The sequence below is a fragment of the Quercus suber genome, unplaced genomic scaffold, assembly GCF_002906115.3.
Source record: "Quercus suber isolate HL8 unplaced genomic scaffold, Cork oak 2.0 scaffold_257, whole genome shotgun sequence".
NCBI classification, from domain to species: Eukaryota; Viridiplantae; Streptophyta; class Magnoliopsida; order Fagales; family Fagaceae; genus Quercus; species Quercus suber.
Window position 1 is genome coordinate 291,186 of NW_027069713.1, and position 26,766 is coordinate 317,951.

The 26,766-nt window shown below is 32.6% G+C and overlaps 3 protein-coding genes across 3 annotated transcripts; all 3 read left to right on the top strand.

Annotated features, from left to right (window-relative positions):
• The first annotated feature begins 4,736 nt into the window (after positions 1 to 4,736).
• Positions 4,737 to 5,742, top strand: LOC112033808 (transcription factor IBH1-like 1). The gene is made up of 2 exons (XM_024066581.2): positions 4,737 to 4,895; positions 5,047 to 5,742. The coding sequence occupies exon 2, from the start codon at positions 5,048 to 5,050 to the stop codon at positions 5,630 to 5,632; it is 585 nt and encodes a 194-aa protein (XP_023922349.1). The 5' UTR covers positions 4,737 to 4,895; position 5,047; the 3' UTR covers positions 5,633 to 5,742.
• Positions 5,743 to 14,821: 9,079 nt separating this feature from the next.
• Positions 14,822 to 15,322, top strand: LOC136070750 (uncharacterized). Its single transcript, XM_065781133.1, has one exon. The coding sequence runs from the start codon at positions 14,822 to 14,824 to the stop codon at positions 15,320 to 15,322; it is 501 nt and encodes a 166-aa protein (XP_065637205.1).
• A 710-nt stretch (positions 15,323 to 16,032) lies between these two features.
• LOC112033789 (VAN3-binding protein) lies at positions 16,033 to 18,537 on the top strand. The gene is made up of 5 exons (XM_065781093.1): positions 16,033 to 16,629; positions 17,216 to 17,383; positions 17,527 to 17,576; positions 17,932 to 17,980; positions 18,082 to 18,537. Exons 1-5 carry the CDS (start codon positions 16,266 to 16,268, stop codon positions 18,297 to 18,299), a joined length of 849 nt encoding a protein of 282 aa, XP_065637165.1. The 5' UTR covers positions 16,033 to 16,265; the 3' UTR covers positions 18,300 to 18,537.
• Positions 18,538 to 26,766: the final 8,229 nt, after the last annotated feature.

Here is a 26,766-nt window from a genome sequence, read left to right on the forward strand (position 1 = left end):
GAGCGAGTGATTGTACTCTTACATAATTTAGACCCAACAAATATTGGTTGCTGGATATATAAAAAAATAGTAATAAAAAAATTGGTTCTTTAGAGAATTAGCATCTGGTTTCTAAAAAAAATATCTCATTTTATCATCTTAAAAGTTACTTTATCTTATACCATAACATTTTACGATACATCCAATATTCCAAACTCTATTTTTTGCCATTTTATTTAAATATTCCATTTTTCTTTTTACTATTTCTCTCTCTCTTCCTCTTCCTCTCTTTCTCCCTCTTCCTCTTAAGCAACCAATAACTACCACATCACAATGCCATCGGCCAGACACACCAAGCAAACTCATACCCACACACAACGCCCAAACTAATAAACCCCCCCACACACAAAACCCAAACCCATAAACCCACTATTGCCAATCAACCACCACCTCGCCAAACCCACCATCCACCCCACTACCACATCAACATGCAACCCACCCCACCATTACGGCTACTACTCCTACTTAAAAATTTGACATTACTACATAATTTGAAAATCTAATCGTTGAACTGCATGCTCTTAACACATATGTAAAATTTCGTGTCAATTAGATTATATTTACTATTCAATCTATAAACTTATTTTTTATGCATAATTTTATACTAAAAAAATTTGAAATTTAAACATTTGAGTGATAACATAGTTATTGGTCTTTGATATTTTAGAAATTTTGCAAACATGGAAGATATAAGAATAAAATGTAATCCAATAGTGGATTTGTCAAAATTCACATCCAGTAAAAAGATATTAAATGAAATTTTAGTCTTAGGCTACAACCAAGTTTGTTACCAAATTTTGTCCTTAAAAAAATATAAATATTATGCATCCTCATCCTTGATCCAAATTGGGTGAAAAGATTTGAAAAAAGAAAAAAAAAAAAAAGAAAAAAAAAAAGAAGAAGAAGCTATTTTGATCTTCTTATTCTTTTTTTTTTCTTAATATAATAATAGCCATTTATTTTTTATTTATTTTTTTAAGGAAAATGTTAAAGCCAAAAACCATTTTTTAAACTTTTTTCCAAATTGTTGTTGTGATGAGTAGTTATTAGTAAGTAAAAAGGTTATGTTAGTGGTGAGTCTTGATAAGAACTAGTAAGAATTTGCCACATAAATAGTTTGTAAATATTTTGAAAATAGTTTATAACTATAGCATTACTTTTTTTTTAATACTCTTAATTGACATAAGTTGTATTTGATGACAAAAAACTTGACTAATAATAAGATATTTTATCAATTAAGTTAAATGAAATTTACTTTTGAATTCTTTGATGGAAACAAATAGGGTATATTGTACTTTTGATCTTCGAAATATGAGATAGTTAAGTTCAACTTTAGTTCTTCAAATTTAAAATTTTTATTTTGGTCTCTCAAAAAAAGTTGGTAAAGTTAATTTATTGAGTATGCTTGCAAAATAAAATTTTATTTCAATGGACTAGAAAGAGTCTGATTAATAATAGAAATTAAATTAAAGAGAGTTTATCAAATTAAGTTAAGTTGGTAAAGTTTATTGTCATTTGATAGGCGATTTAATATCAAATCCGGCTTACATTTAAAAAAATAATACTCATTAATTATTTTTTATATGATGATAAAAAAAATTATCATATAGGGGATGCCATGATCTATATATATATATATATATAAGGAATAAATAGATTTTAAACAAGAGTTAGAGCAATTGCATAGAGAATTCACATTAGCTAATGCAAAAATTTCTGTCTATTTTATCATAAAAACTTACTTTTTTATTTTACATATTTACTTTTCAAAATACCCCATACCAAATTATCTATTTTATAATACATTTTATTAAAATATAATTTTTTTCTTATTTTTTAATTGTTTTTATTTCTCCACACACAACAACCACCATTCATTCTCTTCTTTCATCAAAGAAAGAATAAAAAACTAAATGCAAAATGAGTAGTACTTGTATAAATTTACAAATTATTGTAGCAATTTTACAAATTTACACAACTTTAGTTTGACTGATGTGAGTGATTTTGGAACTTAAATGTGTAAATCTGAACTTTTTATTTTACATGTTTACTTTTCAAAATACCCCACACCATTTTTCTATTTTGCATTGACTGATACAAATGCTTAGTGCTTGTATAATAGAAAAAAGTACCATATTACACTGACATTATTCATTTTACATTTATTTTTTTTTTATTTCTTTATGTATTCCAAATATAAAGGAACAGGGTGGATGGTAACAATTGTGTGTGAAAAAAGATAAACAATTAAAAAAATAACTAAAATTTGATATTTTAATGAAATATAATGTAAAATAGATAATCTAATACATGATATTTTGAAAAGTGAGTGGGTAAAACAGGAAAAAGTAAATTCTTATACTAAAATAAATAAATAAAAATTTCACAAATTGACGTTTTTATGGATTGTATATCACTTCTGTACAAGTTAGTGAATTACAATACCTTTGCCATAGGCCCATAAGATTAATGAAAATAAAAAATAAAAAAGAGACTGGGGAACCGAATTTTAGTCGTTGACAATAAGGTCCCACCAGTCCACATGATAGAACAATGCCACAAATTATGCTACGACTCATTCAAAAAGAGTTACAGAATGAGAAATCTCTTAAACCAAGAAGATAGCGAATGAAAATAGGCACGCATGCTTCTCTAGCCCCACAAGATTTTCTCCTAATTAAACCTTATAAAGTTGATTAAATAATAAATATCCACCTCTTCTGGTCCCACCGAGACCTTGTCCATATAATCAATCATCTCTATACGGCCATAATTCCTTGAATTTCGTATTATGAAAACCTCTTCATTCAGCTTGATTGTTCACTCTCCTTCATTCATACATCATAATAATTTATAAGACAAAATTATACATATACAAAATAATGAACCAATAGTAAGTTCCAGTTAATTTAACTGAAAGAATCTATTACTTCTCAGAATAAGGGGTGTGCAAGCAAATTCTGTCTGTATTAAACTTAATTAGTGTTCCAACCTGAAGAAATGAATTCAAATCTTGTCATATCTATTTTATATATATAAAAAGAAGCCTCTAATTATATGTAATAATTATTCGAGGAGATGTGTACTTTGAAGAGCATTGAGAAGGGTCATATTTAAAAGCTCCCCACTCCCATGTGGAAGCCATGTGGGGGAGCTTTTTACTCTTTTTAACTAGCCAAAGCAGCCCCATTGAACTAGAATTTCTCATCTTATGGGACCCATAACCCATTTGGCCACGCTGAATCAGCTTGTTTTCCGGATCCTGCCAATTTTTTGATTTCTCTTTCTCTCTCCCTCCCTTTAATTCAACCTCCTCAATCTCATTCCTCCAAATGCAGCATGCATATATGACACTCAAAACCCTATATATATATATATATCATTGAAATTTGAAGCTTAGTCTAACTTATTTTTAATTATTAATTAATTAAGCAGCACTCTTATTATTCTCTATTAGTGCAGTTATCCAACTCAGACAACAATCTAATATTGTTAGCCGGTAACCATTTCTTTATTAAAAAAAGGGGATATAGAATTTATAGACACATATATCCACAATTAACTATTTTAGATGACCTTCTGCACCTCCAATCTACATAGTTTCAGTTGTTTGGAGTAAATTTATACATTGAATACACCCACTAAAAAAGCTCCAAAAGATGGAAAACAACGATCAACAAAAAAGTATAATTTTGTTTTTCAAGAAAAAATAATAATAATAATGGCAATTAAACATTACTAACTTGAAATTTGTCAAAAATTTTAAACTTTCATCTTTTCAAAATATATATATCTGTGTGTGGTTATCTTAAAATCTTATTTTTTTTCGTTTCAACAATTATAAATGGGTACTTTTTTTTGTTTTTTGTTTTATATATATATGATAGTATATAATTTTTTTTTCTACTATAAATGGCGTGGGGGATTTGAAGTTTCTTTTTAACAAAAGAATTCGAAATTAATATTAAATTGTAAGGCTCTTTTTAAACCTATATGGAATATGATTGTTTTTTGTAATTCCCGTATATGAAACGGGATAAGATGTCTCAATCCACCAGTTAAATACAAATACTTTTTTGGGTTTTTGGTTGATGATTGGAAGCTCAAATTATGTGCAAGGAAGTTGGATTTTCAAGATATACTACATAGATACTTCCAAGTATACATATGTGATGCTTTTCTCACACCATGTGTTTAGAAAAACTTGTGATTGTGGATGTTTTGTTTTTGATTAGCTACAGTTGATATGTGTCAGTGTTAGCCTAATAAGTGATTTATGGATAACATCTATGAAAAATTTGAGTGAGCCAAAATTTTTATAAAAAACATTAAATTTTATTTTCATATATTATTTATACAACACTAGTTATGACAAAATTCCCACGAATCTTGAGTATTCTTTATTTCTTTCTTTTCTTTTCTCTCTCCCATCCCAACTTCCACATAGGGGCCACGGGCACGAGCACACTCATGAGGTATGTCCATCTAATGACTTTTGTTTGTATTCAAGCTAGTTTACAAATGTTAGGTTTGCATTACATTAAGGGGACCTTTGTTCTTTACACTATAATATAATTTCTTATAATTTTTCTTTTCCATATTCTCTAGGGTTTTGGTGGTGGGCCATTGTCACCATGTGCTTGCATGTGCTGCGTCTTTCTCTTATAGGCCCACCACTCCCCTCCTCTGAGAACATAAATTGGGTTTCCGCACATTCTTCTCTTTCTCATTCCTCTCTCTCTCTCTCTCTCTGATTCTCATAAACTTTCTTGGATCTGTTAAACTCTGCCAAACTTGTCTCTAATAAACTTCATATGATTTTCTCTCTTCTAATCCAATAAAAGAATTTCAGCAAGGTGAGTCTACATTTTTTTGTTTTGTTTTTGATATTGAATAATATTTTTCTCCAAAGAACCCTAGCTAGCATGAATTTGTCATCATAGAAAGAAGAAAGGCTTAATATCTTTGATTAAATTCCTACGAGTAACATCTTGTTTGTTTGGGCAGAATGCGCCATCCTAGCTCACTCAAGCAAGAATTCCTCAAGAAATGGATATTGGGTCTTCAAAGATGTGGTTTTTCTTCAAAGAAAAGCACGAGCATCATGGAGAGAAAGAAGGCTATAAAGTTGTCTGCAGACCTAGCCATGGCTTCTACTAGAAATGGCACAGCTTGTTGGAGCCGTGCCCTCATTGCCAATGCTTCAAGAGACCATGAAAGCAAAATCCTTGCCGAGCAAATCTTAGGCCCTGAGTCTCAAAGCCTAAAGAAAGCTTCAAGTACTATGCCACCGGTGATTTGTAGCAGGAGGATTAGAAGCAAGAAGATCTTGAAAAGGAGCTGTAGTAGTCAGGTCCGTAGGGTAAGAAAAATTGCTTTGCCTCAAAAGGTTCTTAGTGCCAACTCTGTTGCAAAAAGATTGGTTCAAAAGAGAACAAATATTCTCAAGAGTCTTGTCCCCGGTGGAGAATATATGGATGACATATCGTTGATTGAAGAAACCTTGGATTATATTGCTTATCTTCGAGCTCAGGTTGATGTAATGCGATTTGTTGCAAGTGCCACCGAGGTTGTTAATCGAAATAGCGATTAGTTTTTATATTATTTTATAACGTTTATTGGAGGAGAAAAGAATCCGATATAGTAAAGGCAATGTACAGAGATGGATCATATGTAAGTCAATCCAAAGCTTTTGTTTCCCTATTCTCCTCCTCACTGCTGATCTAAGTTTTCTAATTTAAATTGCTTAATTTTTCCAACGTGGGCATTTTTATTTCTCAAAATTTCAAACCAAGGGTTGCCTTTTTTTTCAAATACAAGGGAAACATGAATAAACAAATAACGAAAATCAAATTCACATCATATGAAGCAAGATAACCGGAATATTGTGTCTTGCTATGTTTTTCAGCATTTATAATGGTGATACTTCATAGATTACATTAATATCTTGAGTTTTCATATGTGTGTGAGAGAGAGGAAAGAATTTGGTGCATCTATGAGTGCAATTAAATTTAATGTCAATTGTGGTATTTCCTAAACAGGCTACTTTGCCAGCTTTAAAACTGAAGTGTGTTTAGACTTTAGACATTATTGAGGCATTTAAGAGAGAAAAGTTGGCGACTATAGTACTGTAAAATAAGAGCCAAGAAGCTAGGCTGCTAGGCTGCTAGAGACTATCTTTTTTTTTTTTTTTTGGTAACCGAGAAGCTAGAGACAATCGAGACCATTAACTTGAATTTTTATGTATTAGTTCATTCATAATGTATAGCATGTAATGTATGATAATACATATACAGATAGCAAGTAGACTTGCAACTTAATTCATTGCTGTTAATGGGCTCATGAAGAGTTTTTTTAATGGGCTCATTGCTGTTAATTCATTGCTGTTAATGGGCTCATGAAGAGTTTGAGAAAGAAGAACACCAGTCTCGATTGCCTGCTTAATCTGAGTCAAATTTCGATAAAATTTTGAAGTCCGTACATCCCCTGCTGCTTTGTAGATGAACAGTGAGTGGCATTTTATGATTTTACACCCATTATCTACTCTAAAAAAAGTTGTTGATAAAGTCTCCATTCACGTAATTAATCATTTCAAATTCATGATGGAAAAGGCTGTCAATGCAACTGGAATTATGGTGTTGATGCAGACAACACAAAGATTGACCGTACTATAAAGTTCAGTCAGTACTCAGTACTGGCAACACAAATTAACAGTTAGCCTTTCAACGAATTATAAGTTCGAATTAAAACGGCTAATTAGCTGCTAATGAAAGATGGGTTACGTTAATGTGTGTACTTAAAGACAATTGTTAATAAAAAAATCTTAAAATATTTTACTAGCAAGTGTACTTAAAACATTTGTTAACTTTTCCCATGAAAGATACATATTATAACTATTACAAAACAAAATAAAAACACCTAAAAAAATTAAAGCCCCATTTGATACGCGAGTTCAAACACATATTTTTAGTTTTTAAACAGTATTACACATATTTTCACACATTTTTTATCCATATGTATTTTTAAAAAAACTGAAAACTGGCCATAAAAATTGGTGTTGAATTGCATATTTAAGACTTAACCTTTTACCCTTATTTCAAGATTGTTCATATTCTCTATCCAAAAAAAAAATGTTCATATTCTTTTAAAAATTTTATTTCATCATATTTTCTTGGGTTAAATACCAAAATAAATTTTAAAAAATCCCTAAAACTTGGGATAATGCTAGGCACTATTTCAAAAATATCACATTTGTTCCCTAAGTACAAACAACACTTGTTATATAATTTCCTCTAAAAACTAATTTGTGGTAACTAGTTATGTTGCTCTTTGTATCATGACCAACATCATTTTCCAACCAGAAAAATGGATATGACTTATCTTATTCATAAAAAATATTTTGCTGTTTCAATAAAATCTTTTTGATTTTCATTATATATATATATATATAAGACATTTGAAATCAAATATATTGTGACAATTATACCGAAGAGGGATGTCCAAGTTGCAAATAGTTGATGGATAGTGGGTAGAGATAGAGAATGAAACATAAGACTTGGAGAAGGGAGACTTTCAAATAGTGTTACGTGTTGTTTGTGTTTAGGGAGCAAATAAGATATTGTTTAAAAGTCTAGTGCCTTGCATTAGCCCATATCTCATGAGTGATTTTTATATTTTACCCTATTTAATTTAATTATAGAATAGATAATTACACATTCACAATCATAATAAATGTCTATTAACAATTACCATAATTATTAAATTCATTTAGTATAAGTAAATAAACCAGACATAGAAGAGAAGTTCATATTCCGTGGAATATTCATTTGCATTTCATAGTTTATTGCTGACTGGTAACATATAACATGAAAGTCTTTTGACTTTTTATTGGCTTCTACTTTCGCTACATAAGTTTTCATCATCATTGTAATATATATTTGATTTTTAGAGTTAAAAATATAAAACCTTTGACTTTTTATTGATTGATTCTAATGTTACTTAATAAGCTTTTGAAAGCTCAATGTTAGTTTAAACTAGTTTGAAAGCTCAACTTGTAAAGTTTATTATCATATAATAGAGATTTGAATTCATATCTCATATATATCAAACAAACAATTGGTGTCTTGAGCTAATAAGTAGAGCAATTACCATGGTGTAACACCGAAAGTTTGAATTCCATCTCACATATATAATTCTTTTTTTTTTTAAGTAAAGGTTTTCTCGGGCCTTTTTGTTTGAGCCTAAATTGGCTCCTTCCATTTCATTAGAACAGTTATGAGAGTGTAGCCCAAAAGTGGGCTTCATTCGTTGACAGTGATCCACGTACAATAATCAGGGCTCATCTACAATTTAATGCTGCATTTAATTGATTAAACCAGGAATGGCCCAAACAGAAAACATCAAACATTGTGTAACAGTGAGAGAAGTATTATTTGGTCAAAACTCAAAAGATTGATATTGATTTGGTCAGACCAAATCGGCCTAACCCAAATAATTGAAAAAAACAAACCAAGCTATAGTCTACTATATATTGGGCTTGAATTTATATATCTTGGGCGCAGCCCAAGTTCAAATTAGTATGCATGTCAATTCAGCCCATGCTAATCTCCCAATATATATATATATATATATATATGAAAAACCACTTGAATCACAAAAGATATCTTTGGACAATTCTTTTACTAGTAATACACGAAGAAAAAAAAATTCAAAATTAATATTGAAAAAAATCTATTTGAGTGACTCAGCCGTGTTATCAATTGAAAATAAAATATTAGTAGAATTTAAATACAAAAACTTAATTAATAATTTTACTTTTTAAAAGGGAAGAAAAATAAATTTTAAGTGATTAAAAAAATTAATATTAAAAGAAAGATAAATAATATGATTTAATAAATATTTAAATATAAAAAGGGTTCTATTAAAATTGTCGCCTTACATGGAACTGCCTAAGGCCACACACAATTAATTGCTACTGCCTAGGCCCATATGTAGCATTGACACTTGACAGCACCCCCACAAAGCCTACAACCATGGTAATTTCTTGGTAACTGCTCTATCATGCTATTGCCGCTTGTTTGCCACATGTGCACGTCACAAAGCCCAAGCCACGTTATTTCTCACATTGCCCCAACATGCCTACTCTACGCTCAAGGCAGCCCTGCCCAGAGCCTTCAAGCCACCAATACTCGTGTAAGCCATGCATTGCCATGGAGCAGCATGGCCCATGCCTCGAGTCATAGGGTGCAAGGTTTGCCCACATGTTGCCATTGCACGCTGCTCAAGGACCTTAAAACTAGGGAACCCTTCAATTTAATGTTGGTTTTCTATTTATATTCTTCCATTAAGGAGTATTATTGACGTTTAATTGTCAAAGAATTGTTCACAAAACAAGGTTTTTAGCGACTGTTCACAAATGGACTTCTAAATGGATGGGTCTTTAATATTTATTTATCACTCTTGTTATTATTATTAAACAATAAATCTAGATAAATGATAATATAATAATAATCAATTAATGTAATATAAAATATATTAAGTCTCAGGGAGACAATCTTACATCAATGCTACTCCAGAATTTTTTTTTTTTTTTTTGAGGAAACTACTCCGGATTAATTATGGGAACCCTATACAAGTCTAAAATTACCAAGCATAAATACATTGGCTATAATTATAAAAAAGATTTTAGATTTTAATCTGCCTACAGAATACGTAGAACAGTGTTTGTTTTTATATATGTGTTTATCAATTCGAAGAGGGAAGGGTCTGCCTTCGAGCCATTCAATCCCAATTCTTACCAGGCTCTAGAGTTTGTTTGAGTCCATATAAGCCTTTCATATTTAATAGAAAACATTTTTTTTTAGTAAAAGGCGAAAGAATAGTTCGCTCTGTGCTCACCGCACGGCTGCGTAAGGGAATTGTGGGTGCGCAAATCCATGAGCATAGGCCATGTATGTATGCATATTCATTGATGAATCTGTGTAGTGTTAGAGATATATTAGTACATTAGTATAGGTCCAAACCTAATACTATTTTGTGTACAAGTTAAATCTCTTACTTGTACTAGAAGTCTATTAGTTTAAGGTTTAGTTAACTATATATACTCATGTTATAGTTCATTGTAACACAGGAATTGTACTACACTTTAATATATTATTAATATAACCCTTTAGGGTTTCCTTTGTAGACGTAGGCCGTAAGGCTAAAGCACGTAACCCTCGTGTTTTTGTGTTCCTATTTTATGCTTCTCTCTTCCGCATCTAATTAAGCATATTCAACATGGAATATATCATAGCTAATATTTAACATAGTGTCAGAGCCTCTTTCCTGTGGCCATGGTTTTCTATCCTTATGATGTGTTTAAAAACAATCTTTGTCTTCTTTGGTGGTTTTTCACTGCGTTCATCTTCTTTGACTTCTCACTGTTGCCATCAAAACTCTCTAGTATAGTTATGTCATGCATCAACATTGTAAGACCATTGCCTTCCTCAAACCATCCTCATACAGCCAAACTTCATTTAAGGGATCTTCTCAACCTTATCAAATTTTAAGGTTTCATCAAGTTTCCATCTTGAGTTTAAGAGGAAGTGTTAGAGATATATTAGCACATTAGCATAGACCCAAGTTTAATACTACTTTATGTGCAAACTAAGTCTTTTACTTGTACTAGAAGTCTATTAGTTTAGGGTTTAGTCTACTACAAAGTTTTGAAACCCGGACCATTTAATGAACTGAGAAAGAGAAAGATTCAAGATTTTAAAGGTCACATCGAGATTCAACCGAGCTCAAACCATGATGTATCATTTAATTTTTTAATATATTTTATACTTAAATTGGTTTATATTTATTAATTTTTCATTCCTAACTAACAAGATGTGCATGGCCTAATGGTTTGCATGCTAAACATGTTATTTCACTTGCTGAGAGCAAGTTCAAGTCTTGCCAGTAGCATATTTTCATTAATTTTTATCAAAATAATGACATGGATGAACCAAGTTCTTATAGAATTGGTCCAAGGACCAATTCCCAGTTAACCTGGTCGGACCAATCGGTCTGGTCTGGGTTTAAAACCAATGATCGCATATTTTCATTAATTTTATCAAAATAATGACATAGATGAACCAAGTTCTTGTAGAATTGGTCCAAGGACTGATTTCTAGTTAACCCGGTTGGAACGACCAGTCTAGTCCGGGTTTAAAAACAATAGTCTACTATATATACCCATGTTATGGTTCATTGTAACACAAGATTTGTAATTCACTTTAATATATTATTGATATAGCCCTCTAGGGTTTCTTCTATGTGACCCTCGTGTTCTTGTGTTCCTATTTTATACTTCTCTCTTCCGCATCTATTTAAGCATATTCAATATAAAATATATCATAACTAATATTTAACATGTAAGAAGGCATTACTCACATAAATTTGTCTAATAAACCAATCTGTCTATAGAAACATCAAGCGAAAGAATAGTTTCTTATTGTAATTGGTTTAAGAATTTTAGGCTATACATTTTTCAAAAGTTTACCTCTGGTCGTTGATGGAAACCTTGGTTTGGTGGATGGTTATCATCTCTGGATCCAATATGGTTCTATTCTCGATAACAAACAATCATCTCATGCGACAATTGGACCACCAGTGGATAATGATTCATTTTTTTAACCTAAAAAAAATTAGATATACCTCTTCTCTATATGTTGGTTATGCATTACATCAAGGGGTATTTACTAATTAGTACACGCTTGTAATGACAGCATCCACTCATTGCATTTGACATGCAGAGTATAAAATTGATAGATCTCAATGTCATACATACATATATATATATATATATATATATGAATTATCATATTAGCATGCCATCATGTATGACACGTAAAGAGGGGTAGGAAAAAAAGAAAAGAGAATGAGAGGTGATATCTAAAGAGGAAATGCCTTTCATTAATTTGTAATTTCTTTGATTTAGAAAAATAATAAATTAGTGATCTCTTTGAAAGTATTTGAGTTCTAACATTATTACAAGTCTACAACGTAGATTTTCGGGACAAGAGATACTGGTGCTACTTGCTTGCACGCAAAGCAACATAAGGAGATATGGAATCATAGTTAGTAATGTATGGGATAGAACATATAAGATATAAATTAGATATGTCTGTGTTTCATTTGGGTAACTGTGGGTCTCATTAATTAAATTTATGGTGGGATCCATAATTCATGTGAGATGAAGGAATACACATTTATAGTATTCTCGGAGTATTCAATAATTTTTCAAATTGAAAATAAGCTTTGTAAAAATATGGCATAAAAAACGGAAATAAAAATAAACCCATAAATAGATGTATACATGGGTGTATAATGAATTTGAATGAAAAATTAGGGAATAAAAGAGTGGTTATATATGTTAAGATATTTTTTTTTTATTATATTTCAATTTAGTAGCATGCTTATATGATCTTAATATAATAATTTTATAAGATACTATAAAAATTCAACTAAGTATTTAATATATATTTTCTCTAAAAAAAGTATTAAATATATTTAGTATATATTTTACTTGAAATTTAGTTTTTTTAAGGAAAATATATAACAAGTAAATGAAGAAAATGATATTTAATGTACTCTTTCATGCACTTAGTCAAAATATATATATATATATATATATATATTGTCTCATGTTATTATAATTTCAAATTATTTAATTTTTTGTTAATTTAAATCCAATAAATAAATTTTATATGGCAATAAGATCTAATAATTCAAATTTTAAGAAAAACATAATAGAAGAAAATTGTGGGAATAAAAGCTCAAATTCATATATTGGGCTTTGGGCCCTATTTAAGGATGTGAGTATGTTCGAGAATGAGTAAATGAATGGGAAAGGCCCGGAGTGGAGAATCATGTAAGGAGATGATAAAGGAATATAGTCCGAGGGGTGTATCCTTCTCGGATATGAGGAATATTGGTCAAGCAAATACCTGGGCGGTTTAGGTGACCTTCTAGGAAGTTCCAACGATAAGGATGAACTTCAGGTACGCATAAAGATGATAAGAATAGAGAAATATCTAAAGAAAAAGCTACTACCACCACATTAAATGCACTACAACAACTTTTCTGGCCACATTTATATGGAGAAGATCCCTAAACAGTGCAGTCTCAGCTACCACCACTCATGGAGAACTAAAGAAGATACCTGACGGGACATATACTCAAGTGAATACTTAGATGAAGAACAAGTGTACGATCAAGATAATCTGAAAAAAAACTATATAAATGTAAAAGACCTCTCATGAGAGAGGGATTGAAAAAAGAGAGGAGGAGAAGAAGAAGGAAAATTTACTGTAGTTCTAAGAATTGTATTAGCTTTTTAAACAATAGTTTATCTCATCGGACATCAGTTTATTCAACTTTCAAGTTTGTTTTTGTACTTGTTCATCTTTTAAATCTTTATGAACCATTGATTAATTCACAAACAGCCCAACTCTTTCACCCACTTTCTACAAATTCATTGTATTGGGCTCGTTGGACTCATACCCCACATCTCTTGGGCTTGGGTTACAAATCTTAACCCCACAATTGGCGTCATCTGTGGGAAGAGCTTGAGCAAGAGTGAAAGCAACAGTTGACAATGGCTGAACCAGGTCAACAACCAGGAAAATCCAAGACATCCCAACACGTTGACCCTTTCCTCAACCTGGAGCAAAGAGGTGATTGTGAAGGTAGTGTAAATATCACACATACTGATCGAAACTAACCACGAGGTGGAAGTCATATGTCTCATGCAGAGAATAACAAGAACATGCAACTAGAGATTGATCAGTTAAGAGGGGAGTTGCGCCATGCAAAGAGGAAGTGGACTTCTTCAAACTCTGATGACAATTCTAATGACGAACAAGATGTTAATTATAGGCCGAGGTCTCGAACCCCAGTTAGTGAATCCTTTTCCTATGAAGATAAACATTATCATAAACGGCAACCTCGAAGCCCATCACATAGAGGCGTAGGAAATGACGCTATGAGCAAAGCCTTGAACCAAATCTCCAAATCGCCTTTCACGCATAGGATTGAAGAGGCAAGACTTCCTCGTCGTTTTCATCAACCAAAGTTTACTATTTATAATGGTCGATCAGACCCTGTGGAACACGTGAGCCATTTCAACCAAAGGATGGCTGTCCATTCCAAGGATGAAGTTTTGATGTGTAAAGTTTTCCCCTCCAGTCTAGGACAAGTTGCGATGAGATGGTTTGATGGCCTGAAAGCGAATTCTATTAGCCCCTTCAAAGAGCTCACTCAAGCATTTGGTTCTCATTTTGTCACCTATCGAAGAGTCGCTCGGCCCTTAGCTTCCCTGCTATCCTTAAACATGCAAGAAGATAAGACCCTGAAAACGTATTCAAACAGGTACTGGGAGATGTTTAATGAGATGGAGGGTGATTTTGACGAAGTGGACCTCAATACATTTAAGCTCGACCTCCCCACTGACCATGGTTTGAGGAAATATCTGACTGGAAAACCTGTCACCAGTGTGCATCAACTAATGGACAAGATTGATAAGTATAAGAGGGTTGAAGAAGATCAACAGTAAGGAAAAGAGAAGGATAAGGTTATCCTTCAGGAGAGGAGGGATTTCGGGTCAGATCGTTATAGTAACAATAGATCACGGAGAGATTTTGCTGGACAGTCAGGATCGGCAAATCTCCAAGCGGTCAACGCTGTATTCCGAGAGTCGGTGCATCAAGTTTTAGAGCAGATTAAAAATGAACTATTCCTCAAATAACCAAATAAGATGATAGGAAATCCTAAAAAACGTAATCATAACCTCTACTGCCAGTATCACCAGGATCATGGGCATACCACAGAAGAATGTAAGAGTTTTTGGGATCACTTGGAACAACTTGCCCGTGAGGGTAAGTTAAAACAACTCCTGCATCATTCTAGTGGTCAGGGAAGTCAAGCAAGCTCAGAATCTCGAAGAGATGTTTCTTCAAGACCCCCTTTGGGAATTATTAATGTCATCTTCATTGCACCTGGGAGAACAGGATCCTGCCCGTCTAGGATAATGTCCGTAGTCCATCTACCCACAAGAGACGTTAGTCAAGATCCGAAGAGGGCTAAAATGGATATTCCGCCAGTTCTAGGATTCTCAAACGAAGACAAGATTGGAACCATCCAACCCTATGATGACGCTTTGGTAATCACCCTCAGAATTGGGGGATATAATGTGAAGAGAGTAATGGTGGACCAGGGCAGTGGAGTTGAGATAATGTACCTCGATCTCTATAAGTAAAACCTGATGACTTAACGCCCTATAGTTCCCCTTGGTGAGTTTCGAAGGAAGAGTTGTTATCCCGAAGGGCCAAATACGACTACCTGTGTAGACTGGTCCAGAGGAGTAAAGGTAGATTTCATTGTCGTAGACGCATGTTCACCCTATACTGTAATCGTGGCTAGACCTTGGTTTCATACACTAGGGGCTATTTCCTTTACTCTGCATCAGAAGGTTAAGTATCCATCTGAAAGCCAAGTTAATGAAATTTTGGGAGATCTATGGCGAGACAATGCTTAGTAGCTACCATTCTGCATAAGCCCGAAGCTGAGTCCTCGGCCCATGCTGAAAAGGATTTATAACAATTAAAACCTCTGGCATTGCCCGTCGATGATTCATCCGTGGGTGCGAGGTGTGAAGATTTGATAAAAGTTGCTATCAGAGACGATCCAAAGAAGTTTTTTCAAGTTGAATCTCAGTTACCTCTTTAGGAGAAGGAAGAGCTAATAGAATTCCTTAAAAGAAACATCGAAGTATTCGCTTGGAATGCTTATGAAGCCCCGGGGGTGGATCCAGAATTCATATGTCACCACCTGAAGGTCAACCCAATGATCACCCCTAAGAAATAGCCTCCTCGACGCCCATCTAAGGAGCACACTGACGCAGTCCGAGAGGAAGTAACAAAGCTCAAACAAGCTGGANTGATTAACATAATAATGAATGTGCATGATTACTGTCACTTTTTTTTTTTTAAATCCAAAATTAATTGATGTGACTTTAAGATAATATATAAATGTCTAAATTACTTTATTATGATCATTAACACATAAGTCTATAAAACTTATATATATATATATAGCAAAAATTGGTATTATCCCTGACATAAGTTTATGTATATATTTATTCTTTGGTATTAATTTTTTACCAAGATATAAATAATAGTAAGAGAAAACTTTTGGCGCAGATGCCATGGAAGATTACTCCATTCAAGAATATTATCTCAATCAAGAAATGGTTGAAAGAAATAAAACAAAGGCGAAAAGAAGAAGGGAGGCTACAAAGAGCTGAAGTGCATGCGGCAATATCAGTGTCAGGCGTTGCAGCTGCACTGGCTGCCATTGCTGCTGAAAACTCTAAAAAGGACGAGTACTCAAGCACCGCCAAGGAGGCTGCTGTAGCCTCTGCTGCTGCTTTGGTTGCAGCCCAGTGCGCAAAAGTCGCAGAAGCAATGGGAGCAAAGAGGGAGCAGTTGAGCAGTGTAATAGGCTCAGCCATGAGTGGTACAAATGCAAGTGACATCTTAACACTCACAGCTGCAGCTGCAACATGTAAAACCATCCTTCTCTATAGTATTATAGGATTGATAGTTGCTCCTCATGCATGATTGGGCTTTCAATTTTTTGAAGATCGGATTGGTGTATGGATCCGGCTATTTTGCATGATGGGACTGACTATTGAGTATTTAAGTAGAGTAATTTTACACATGCAACATTTATATACACAACTTTTATCAAAACAACTAATATCATTAACAAGTTATTAGTTTTGATATAAGCTCACAATTGACAACATTTTATTATTTATTACTTTTTTTTTATAAATTTATTATCTACTATTGATGACTTATCATCACAACAATTATGAAAAATATTTATGAAAAAATTGTGTACATAGACTTATTGTTTTAAGTAATGCATGATTAGGCTTAACTTTAGATAAAAGCCACCTATATATGATTTTCATAATCATGCTATTTCATTTTTAATTCTTTGTATGGGTAAGAAATTTTTAAAGGGCCTAATTGGAAAGAAATTAAAAGGTGTAACATTTAATACGGTGCTTCTTTTTTTTTTTTAATCATTTGCAAACTATCTCTGATTGATTACTTTTGGTTCTGTGTTTAACTTGTTGCAGCACTAAAAGGTGCTTCTACACTTAAAGCAAGATCAGGATGCAAAAACAGATTAAATGGGAGTGCGCCTATTCTGCCCATTGAGGACAATAATGATTTGGACTTCAATTTCGAGAAGCATAGAACAATCCTGGCAAAGGGTACCGAGCTCAGTGTCGAAACACCAGATGGTACTTACATCTAAAGTCATCATCTTGCAAAAACGGCAAATTAACATGATTCATAATGTACCAAGTACTTTCTTTTTTCAACCTCCATGTTATTTTTGTTACTTCTCAAATTTACTTTTTTCATTCAAATTATATGTGAACAGGGAATTACACTGTGAGAACAGTGTCAGTCACACTGAACAACGAGGCCAAGGTTTGACTCATAATTTTTTAGCTAAACGAGTTTATAACTCAAAACACAGAAAGTGCCCATTGAAAGTAGTGCAAACTTTACAACTAGTTTACCTATGGATCCATAGTTAAATTAGTTGTAAAGTTTTAACTACTTTTAATTAATAGGGACCTAACTAATAAGTATAAAGTTAGTCACATAAATATACCATACAACCCAATATAAATTTTATTTTTATTTTTATTTTTAAGAACTACACTAACCACCCTCAAGATTTGAAAAACAAAATATTTATAAAATAAAAAAAAAAAAAAAAAAAAAAAAAACGACATCTTATTTTAAAAAACAGCTTTTAATTCTTATTTCAACTTTTCAGGTTATGCTTAAGATAAGGAAGCTCAATCTGTTGAGAAGTAAGAAGGAAAGTAAGTCATTCTTTTACTTTCCTATATTTTATGGTACTTAGTTAATTTCAAAGATTATTAGCTATATATATATAGATTGCATTATATGGAATTGTTTATAGGTATTGTGCTGGACCTGCACGCTGAGCTGTATAAAGATTCAGAAACCGAAGACAGCAATACATGTTATCTCATCGTTTTGACAACAAGTAGGGGGACATTCAAGCTAGACATGGCGGATGATTATCAGCGTTACAAGACATGGGCCACCACCATCAATCATATGCTCATGCTCTCTACTTCATTCACTAAATATGAGCTTCAATATTACAAAACCTGATTAACGTTACTCTACATTTCACGTGTGGTACCTTGTGTACTTCGATATTTGTGTAATTATTATAAATTATAACACAAAAACTCTTGTTTATTTCATATATATATTTGGTTTTTTTTTTTTTTTTCCACCTTACTAGCTAGGATAATATTTTATTGATTTCTAGCATATAGTATATTCACCTGTTGTAATTGTCACTTAAAAACTTCTCTCAAAAAGAAAAATATATTGTTACTTAAAACATATATTATAGGTCATCATTTGAAGAGCAGATTTACAACGTACACAAGAAAACACCTACATCTTGAAGGTGGAAAATGATTCATGCTCGTAACAAAAATGGATGACAAAAAACAAGTCTTTGTTGTTGATGGAAGGATACCTCAACAAACAATCAAAAGGTTTGGAGACCCATAAGTTAAAAGTTGTTAGCTTTCAGGGATACAGCTACTTTTCTATGAGAAACAAAAGCTAAAGAGAAGTTGGCTTCATTATAGATTATTTAATATGCTCTACAAAAGAAATTGCACGTATTATACAACTAAGGGCAAACTTAATTCCATCAAAAAAAAAAAAAAAGGACAAACTTAACTGCGACAAATTCAGTACCATTACTAGAAAGCCCAGGCATTATTTGATTGAGTCAATGAAGAATACTTAGATTAAAGGTAGTATTTCTTACACACATTATTACACGCCCGTATTTTAAACCGAAATCGTGGGTTGAAAACATGATTGTGTAACAGTTTTTATCATTATGTTAAACCAGGTCACAACATGCTTTGTTTATCCAACACCAAACAAAAGATAAATAGTTCGTGAAACATAGACTTACATGACTGATGACTCGCATCACAATAGGCTTAAACTTAAAAGCATATTGAATAAACTTATTCAGTGCCATGAAACACTCTCTACCTTGCCCCATAAAAATTTGATAGGCTTTTAAGGATACGAACTTGCAGTTCTAGTTTTATTATATGCTCCATAGTCTTCAAGAACAAAGTGTCAACATCCACCTCCTCCTCGCACCCTGGAATAATACTGCGCAAAGAATCAACCTTTCTTTTTCTTTGTGCCAAAATTCTAGCAAGCTTCAACTTCTTCCTAATTACTGAACGAGGCATCTTTACCATTTGGAATTTTCTTTTACCTAGTATGCAACAAGTAAAACTCTTACCATGAATTGAAGATTCTTGAATGCCACAATAGAGATTTTATAGATGAGTTTCTCCCACTACAGACAATGATACAACTTTGCGACCACAAAAAAAAATAAAGAGATGCTACGTCTACAACAATTCTACAACATTTTTACAACAAATCACAAGTGATTAATTGTTATTGGTTCAAATTTGAAACTAACACTAAGATTACTTTTTTGCCCCAACAATAATAACTAGTAACAAACTGCCACTTAGGATTTGTTGTAAAAATGTTGTAGACATATCATTTCTCAAAAAAAAAAAATATATATATATATATATGGAAAAGATAGATCAGCGGTTATTAATGTCTTTTTCTGTGGAGGTGATGGTTGCTATCTACACATGATTTAACACTGCAGTATTGTTACCCTCAGAAAAATACTCCTCCTATATAATTAAAAATTTTCCTTCTCAAAAAAAAAAAAAATTAAAAATTTTAGATAACGACAATGACAAAGGAAGGAGCATGAAAATGTTTGTACAGTACGTACTACTAGGCCCGCTTTAATGAGCTTATGGAGAACACGTAGCCTTTTGTCCTTTTTTGTTTCTAATCCATTTTGGTAGTTTTAAAGTTTGATGGTAATTAGGCAAAAAAGATGGGACTGATCCAAATAAAAAAAGTAGTCGGTAGTAATTGCAAAATTTCCACACCAACTCTCCTCGTCTCATTCCCCCGGCACACAAAAAGTAGTCGGTAGTATCACTTGTCATTTTAGTATTATTTTTAGTTATTTTATTATTTTATATCAATTTTTTATTAAGTAGGTTTCACAATAAATTATCTTTATTAGACACTTTATGGTGCTTATTAATATTTTTTTTATTAAAATTAAAAATAAACTGAATTGTTTATGAATAATTTGGATTCAATTTGGAAAAAGTTTGTTTATTTAGTAAAAAAGCCAAGTTGGACTCTAATTTTAGACCTAACTATTAAACAAATTAAACTAAAATATAATAATGTGTTTGTGAATAAAATTATAAATATGAAATTCAATTTAAATATATAAAATATTATTTTATGTTTATATATTGTTATATCAGTCGCTTTAATTAATTCCTTACTAATATTAGCCAACTAAGCGTCTATTTGGAAACTATTTATTTTACTGAAATTGAAAATTTTTTGCTGAAAGTACTGTAGATAAAGATAAAAGTTAACTGAAATAGTACAGTGTGCCATGAATAATACTAAAAATTATAATGGAACTCATAAATATTAGCAAAAATAAATTGAATGGTAAAATAATTTAGTTTTTTCATCTGAAACACGCAAAGTCTTTTGGTTTCAAAAGTATTCATTTATGCAAGACAAGCACACAAAACATGCAAATTATTATTCAGCCGCCCCTCTTGGTCTAATGTGGAAACTTTATACCACCCTTGGCCGACTTCTTTTATTTATATATATATATATATCCAACTTTAAATAAGTAAGGTTATATCAATTAATATATATTTTTTATTAAATGCAAATTTTAATAATTTCATCATTGGATTATATTTTATTTTTCTTACAAATTTTTAAAATAATAAAAAATTAATAACTTTGTCATCTATCACATATTTAAATTTAATATTTAAATTTGTTGTTTAAAATTATGCATAAATAATGAGTTTCTAGATCGAATAATAAATAATATTTAATTCACAAACATAAATGTTAAAAATATAGAGAACATATAATTCAACGATGTGGTTTTCAAATTGTTACTTCAATGAAATATTATAGAATAATATAACATTGCTTAAAGTTATATCATATTTGATTCTTTAAAAAAAAAAAAAAAAAAAAAAGAAGGTTATATGATATTTAACGATATTTAACTTGATCCTAATACACACACCCTCACATCATGTCTTACATCATGTGTGTATTATCAATTAGGCTTTGAAGAGATCTAGTTCATGTGGCAATAGTTGCTTAGAGAAGATAAGGTTCTCTTGTCCTGTGCTATTGTGAGAGGGAGTTCTTTAAGTGTATTTGGGCTCAGGGTTTGTTAGAGTACTCTTGTGTTATGTTTTGTAATCTCTCTATTTCTTAGTAAAAAAATTTCCTTGATGTCATGCATGGATGTAATTCCAAAGCCAAATTAACCACATATATCTTTTTTATTTCCTATGTGATTGTTTCTTCTTATTTCTATATCTATTTCATGTAAATCCACTATTTTTGGATAACATACATAACAAATTAATAAGTATCAAAACTTTTGCCATAGCAATAAGTTGGTATCAGAGCCGTGGGTTCTTTGTTTAGATTTGAGGGGATGTTTTAGTTTTGCTTAGGGTTCATTTTTGAAGCATGCATTTGATTGTTACAATAACCGCAAGATCTATTTGGTTGTCTAGTTTTCTGTTACTTGGATTTTTCAAAATGACGATAAATGTTTTATTGGCAACAAAATTTGAGATAGAAAATATTAATGGGAAAATTGATTTCAATTTGTGGCATATTAAGATGTGTGCTTTCTTAGTACAACAAGGATTGTTGAAAGCACTGAAGGGGGAGGATGTTTTGCCAGCAACACTATCAGATGAGAAAAAAAAAAATCTCTTGCAACGGGCACATAGAAGAACACCACAACAAAATCGGGTTGCAAAATTTATGAAAAAAAATCTTTGGCAAACGGCTTGTTGGGATCGACAAGCTAGCAAGTTGTTCATATCACAGAAGAATTACATTGAGAAGAAAGTACTTGAATGTTCTAGTATGTAGTGATCTAAGCCAATGAATACTCCATTAGCGGCACATTTAAATTAAATCTTCCGGCGGCTTTGTCACCACAATTTGAGATGGAAAAGGAGCACATGTATGTTTTGTTCTTATGCTATTGCTGTTGGTAGAATAGTGTGGAGGAAAAGGATATCTCTATAGGTTGTCTTCATCTTATCTTGTTGTGCCATCAATTGAAAGGCAACGTTACAACCAATTTTTGTCTATTATAGAGGCAAAGTTTATTGTAGCAACGATAGAGGCAATGAATGAAATTGTTTGATTAAAGAATTTGGTTGGTGATCTTGGTTTGAAGGAAGATCATACTGTTGTGTTTTGTGATGTCTAGAGCACCATATATTTTACTTGAAATCATATGAATCATGAGAGAATCAAACACAATGATGTAAAATATCACTCTATATGGGAGACTATATCTCAAGACACCATTATAGTCAGAAAGGGTGCTACAGGCGACAATAGATAATCCAAGAGTCAAGAGATATGATAACTAAGTCAATTCCTTTGAACAAGTTGATTATTTACAATTAATGATTTCACTTATTGGCTTTGATGAAGGCAATGAAAGAGTTTCATTTTATGAGGCTTAATTAATACAAGATTACCGTGCACCCTAGACGTGGTAGTCATTTCATACACATATATATTTAGATTATATTATAATAGAATTTTTATTTTGTAAAAAAATTAAAAAATAATACCAATACGAGACAATGTGGAGATTTGTTATATCGTTGGGTTGAATTAATTCTGTGCAAGGAACTAAATATTAGCCGACTAATTCTTGTTATGGTTTCAATTTTTTTTCCTTCATGTGGGGAAAGCACACGTGTAGAACTAGCTCAATATTATTCAGCCAACTCTCTTTGACTTCTTGATATGTATGTGTGGCTTTGTTCAATTGGCTTTCGAAGAGAGTTAAGCTAGCCATGATGGTCTACTAATCAGCAACCAAGGGTTCAAAGCGAACTCCACCACTTTCCAAAAAAAGAACAAAACACAATAATAACCTAAATTATTCATTAATAAAGATTCATGATTTACATTTTACCAATTAAAATGTCCGTGCCGGTTCTGGATATGCATGAACTGCTTTATGTAACATCTTCTGTAGCACTATCACTTTTTGATGTTAAAGGGTCCTACAACGTTCAGCTCTGTTTGGTTTTAGGGTAGAAAACTTCAAGAGAACAAGATACAAAAGTATGGGGAGCTCATGGTAAAGATTCTCCCCATGAGCATGAGTATAAATTTCAAATTAAAGCAGTGGTCCACGTCCAAGTGTACAGCTTGGTAGGCTTGTCTTCAATTCTTGTCTCCTAATCTTGTTCCTTCTTCTGCAGTGTCATCTCATTTCCATTTTCTAAAAAGAAGACCAGGTAAGTCTTGATTCAGATAAAAACCAATAAAGCTTCTTTGTTCACTTGTGACCTACCCCCCCTATCTACTATTGCTAGGCATTCTTAGAGAGGCTGAATCTTGACAACTAGAGTCTCTTTCTACTGCTGTGTGTACAGTGTAAGTGATGTAAATGAATTGACTACATTTCATGATCCATACAAATCCAAACCTCTCTAGTAGCTGGCACCTTGAATACCCTTTGATTTCATGGTCCTTGCAATATCTTTTCCTCTCTTTACGTATAGGTCTTTGACCCTTTTCTGAACTGCCAAAGGAACTTGGCTTGGCTTTGGCTTTCAGGGTACTGTAGCTTTTTTAAGACATGGCCATTTGAGCTGTATAGATAAAGCTATATCTGAGTCCGTAGTCATGGGCAAAGCGTGGCTGAACTAATTGCCCATAGACATAGTTGTGGGAGTTTAAAAGACACTGTTGGTGAGTCAGTCAAGTTGGCCAACTGGCAATAGCAACAGCAAGTGCCTGATTTCATTCAAGGATTAACTTCTGGAAGTGCCAGTGCCGGTGTTTTAACAAAGCAGTTCATGGATGCGGACAACACAAACAGAAGTCAAAATACGTAAAATCTTTATGATAATGGATAATTTACTATTTGTATTAAACTACTTAAATAAAAATAAGCTTGAAAATGAAGAGAATGCAAGTCCCATTTTTTTTTCTATAATCAAAACTAGTCCCATTAATGACATAAGCAACAATCTTTTCAACAAAGTTTCTTTTCTAACTACCGAATTGTCAAGCATTTTTAATTCAAACAATGATATGATGCTAAGCTTGAAGTTGTCCCATTAATGACATAAGCAACAATCTTTTTAACAAAGTTTATTTTCTAACTACCAGATTATCAAGAAATTTTTATTCAAACAGATATATAGTGTTATGCTTGAAGTTTTCCAAGGAATTCCTACGCATTTCACTGCTTAAACTAGCTCTATCTATAAAAATTATTAGAGCAGTATCAAGGCTGATAATTAGAGTAGTGAGATTGAAGCAAACTGTTATATATATATATATATAGAGAGAGAGAGAGAGAGAGAGAGAGAGAGTTTTGTATGTATGTATTCAATATATAAATAGAATGCTAAATTATATGCAAACCTAGCCTATGAGTGATATATAAGAAATATGAGTGTTATACAAGTAATAATAATGAGTTGAGGCATTAGGACCTACAATTAATTAAAATAATATTTTAACATGCGCCCTCGAACTTAAGACTATAGTCTATGGATTTATTAACAATAGTACAAAAATAACCTTGTGGATAAGACTTGTTATCAACCAATTAATAAGTGGAAGTAACATAACAAAGATGGAGCATGCCAACACAAAATGGCAAACGATCTCAATATATTTGGGGTGCTTGTAAAATATGTCCTTATAAAGGATTGAGAATGGCACTCCAATTGTCATAATAAATAGAAGAGGTAGTATATGTGTTGAGGTGCAAGTGTGAAACGAGCTCCTGTAGCAAGCAACATAACTAGAGAAGCTTAGAGTTCGTGTCAATAAGAGCATAGTAGTTAATGCTAGAGCAAACTACAACATACTTAATAAAATAATCGGGTAGAAGAAAATAGTAGACGATTGTAGATCCCCGATTAGTAGGATCCCTTATCCAATCTACATTGGAGAAAACTCGTAAATCATCTAACGAAGATTGGAACGAGAAAAGAAAATCATAAAAACGCTTATAATTCAGACGACTAAATTTCTAAGCTCATAGAGCCTCCTAATTGCTTTGAGGACCCCATAGTCTCTCTCCAATTGCCTGGTCTTACAACAAAAGCAGAGATTCGAAACAAACAACAATCTAAGAAAGGGCTTATAGGTCTGCAAAGAGTAACATGTCATCTAGAAGAGACTATTGCACTAAACCTTGGATGAAGTTCTAGGCCGGCAAAGGATAGCATATTGTTCATAGCTACTGTGCCATCAACCCTTGAAAACAGTAAGAGACATTAATGGTTACCCTGGAACCAATTCGTCTGAATTGTCAAACACTGTCAAAACTACCAAAGTAAACCATAAGTCCATTAGTCCACAAAACTAACATCACAGATAGGTTGTGAATTTTCCCTCTCTACAACAATGACATCGGCAATATCCAACCATGTAACGATGAGATAGATCAAAATCCCAAGTGATGATAGAGAGTAACATTTTGTAGTAGTTCACCATCTATTGCATTTTTAATATTGGCTTCTAGCGGACAATTTGTCGTCTTATTACACTACTAAATAAGGTCAAAACTAGACATAAGATCATAGCCATAGGTGTCCTCAACTTGGGAGAGGAAGAATCCTCAGAGCTAGATGAGATCTCAAGGCTATGGAAATAAAAATAGCTAAAGGTGCCTGTATCCTCCAATTCAAATTTTCATGGCTAAGAGCATTCACATCAGTCCCTCTAAAATCATGTAAAACACAGTTTTTACACATTTTTGCTCAAAAATGCTCTCCATCAGTTCTTCTAAAATTGTGTAAAAATGTGTATATCTTTACACGAGCTATAGTAACCGTGTAAATATACACAGTTACTGTAACTCATGTAAAGATTATTTTACTAATTTTCATTCACTCATTTTTTTCTCTCTTCTCCAACTCAACAAACTCAGTAAACTAACTTCTCATCTTCTTCTTTTTCCTAAGATGCACACAATCACATCCACACACAAACACATCCATATAGACAAATCAACACAGAGATACACTTGCTTAAAAAAATAAAAAATTAAAAAAAAAAAAACACAAAGATACATAAACACAGAGATTGGTTTCAGCATGGTGGATCGAAGCTCGGAGATCGGCTGAGATTTGGTGGTGGATCGGAGTTGTGGCGTTTGGTGGCGTAGATCAGCTGGGAGCATGGATCAGAGCGGTGCTCGAAGATCGGTTTCAGCGTGGTGGATCGGAGCTCGGAGATCGGCTAAGATTTGGTGGTGGATCGGAGCGGTGGTTCGGAGCTGTGGTATTTGGTGGCATAGATCAGCTGGGAGATTGGATCGGAGCATGGATCGGAGCGATGCTCGAAGATCGGTTTCAGCGTGGTGGATCGAAGCTCGGAGATCGGCTAAGATTTGGTGGTGGATCGGAGCGGTGGT

What these genes read in the sequence shown, in the direction of transcription:
- LOC112033808 (XM_024066581.2), top strand. Translation starts at nt 5,048, where the DNA reads ATGCGCCATCCTAGCTCACTCAAGCAAGAATTCCTCAAGAAATGGATA.
- LOC136070750 (XM_065781133.1), top strand. Translation starts at nt 14,822, where the DNA reads ATGATAGGAAATCCTAAAAAACGTAATCATAACCTCTACTGCCAGTAT.
- LOC112033789 (XM_065781093.1), top strand. Translation starts at nt 16,266, where the DNA reads ATGCCATGGAAGATTACTCCATTCAAGAATATTATCTCAATCAAGAAA. An exon ending in CACAGCTGCAGCTGCAACAT is followed by an intron (nt 16,630 to 17,215) that starts GTAAAACCATCC and finishes AACTTGTTGCAG; the next exon opens with CACTAAAAGGTGCTTCTACA. An exon ending in CACTGAACAACGAGGCCAAG is followed by an intron (nt 17,577 to 17,931) that starts GTTTGACTCATA and finishes TCAACTTTTCAG; the next exon opens with GTTATGCTTAAGATAAGGAA.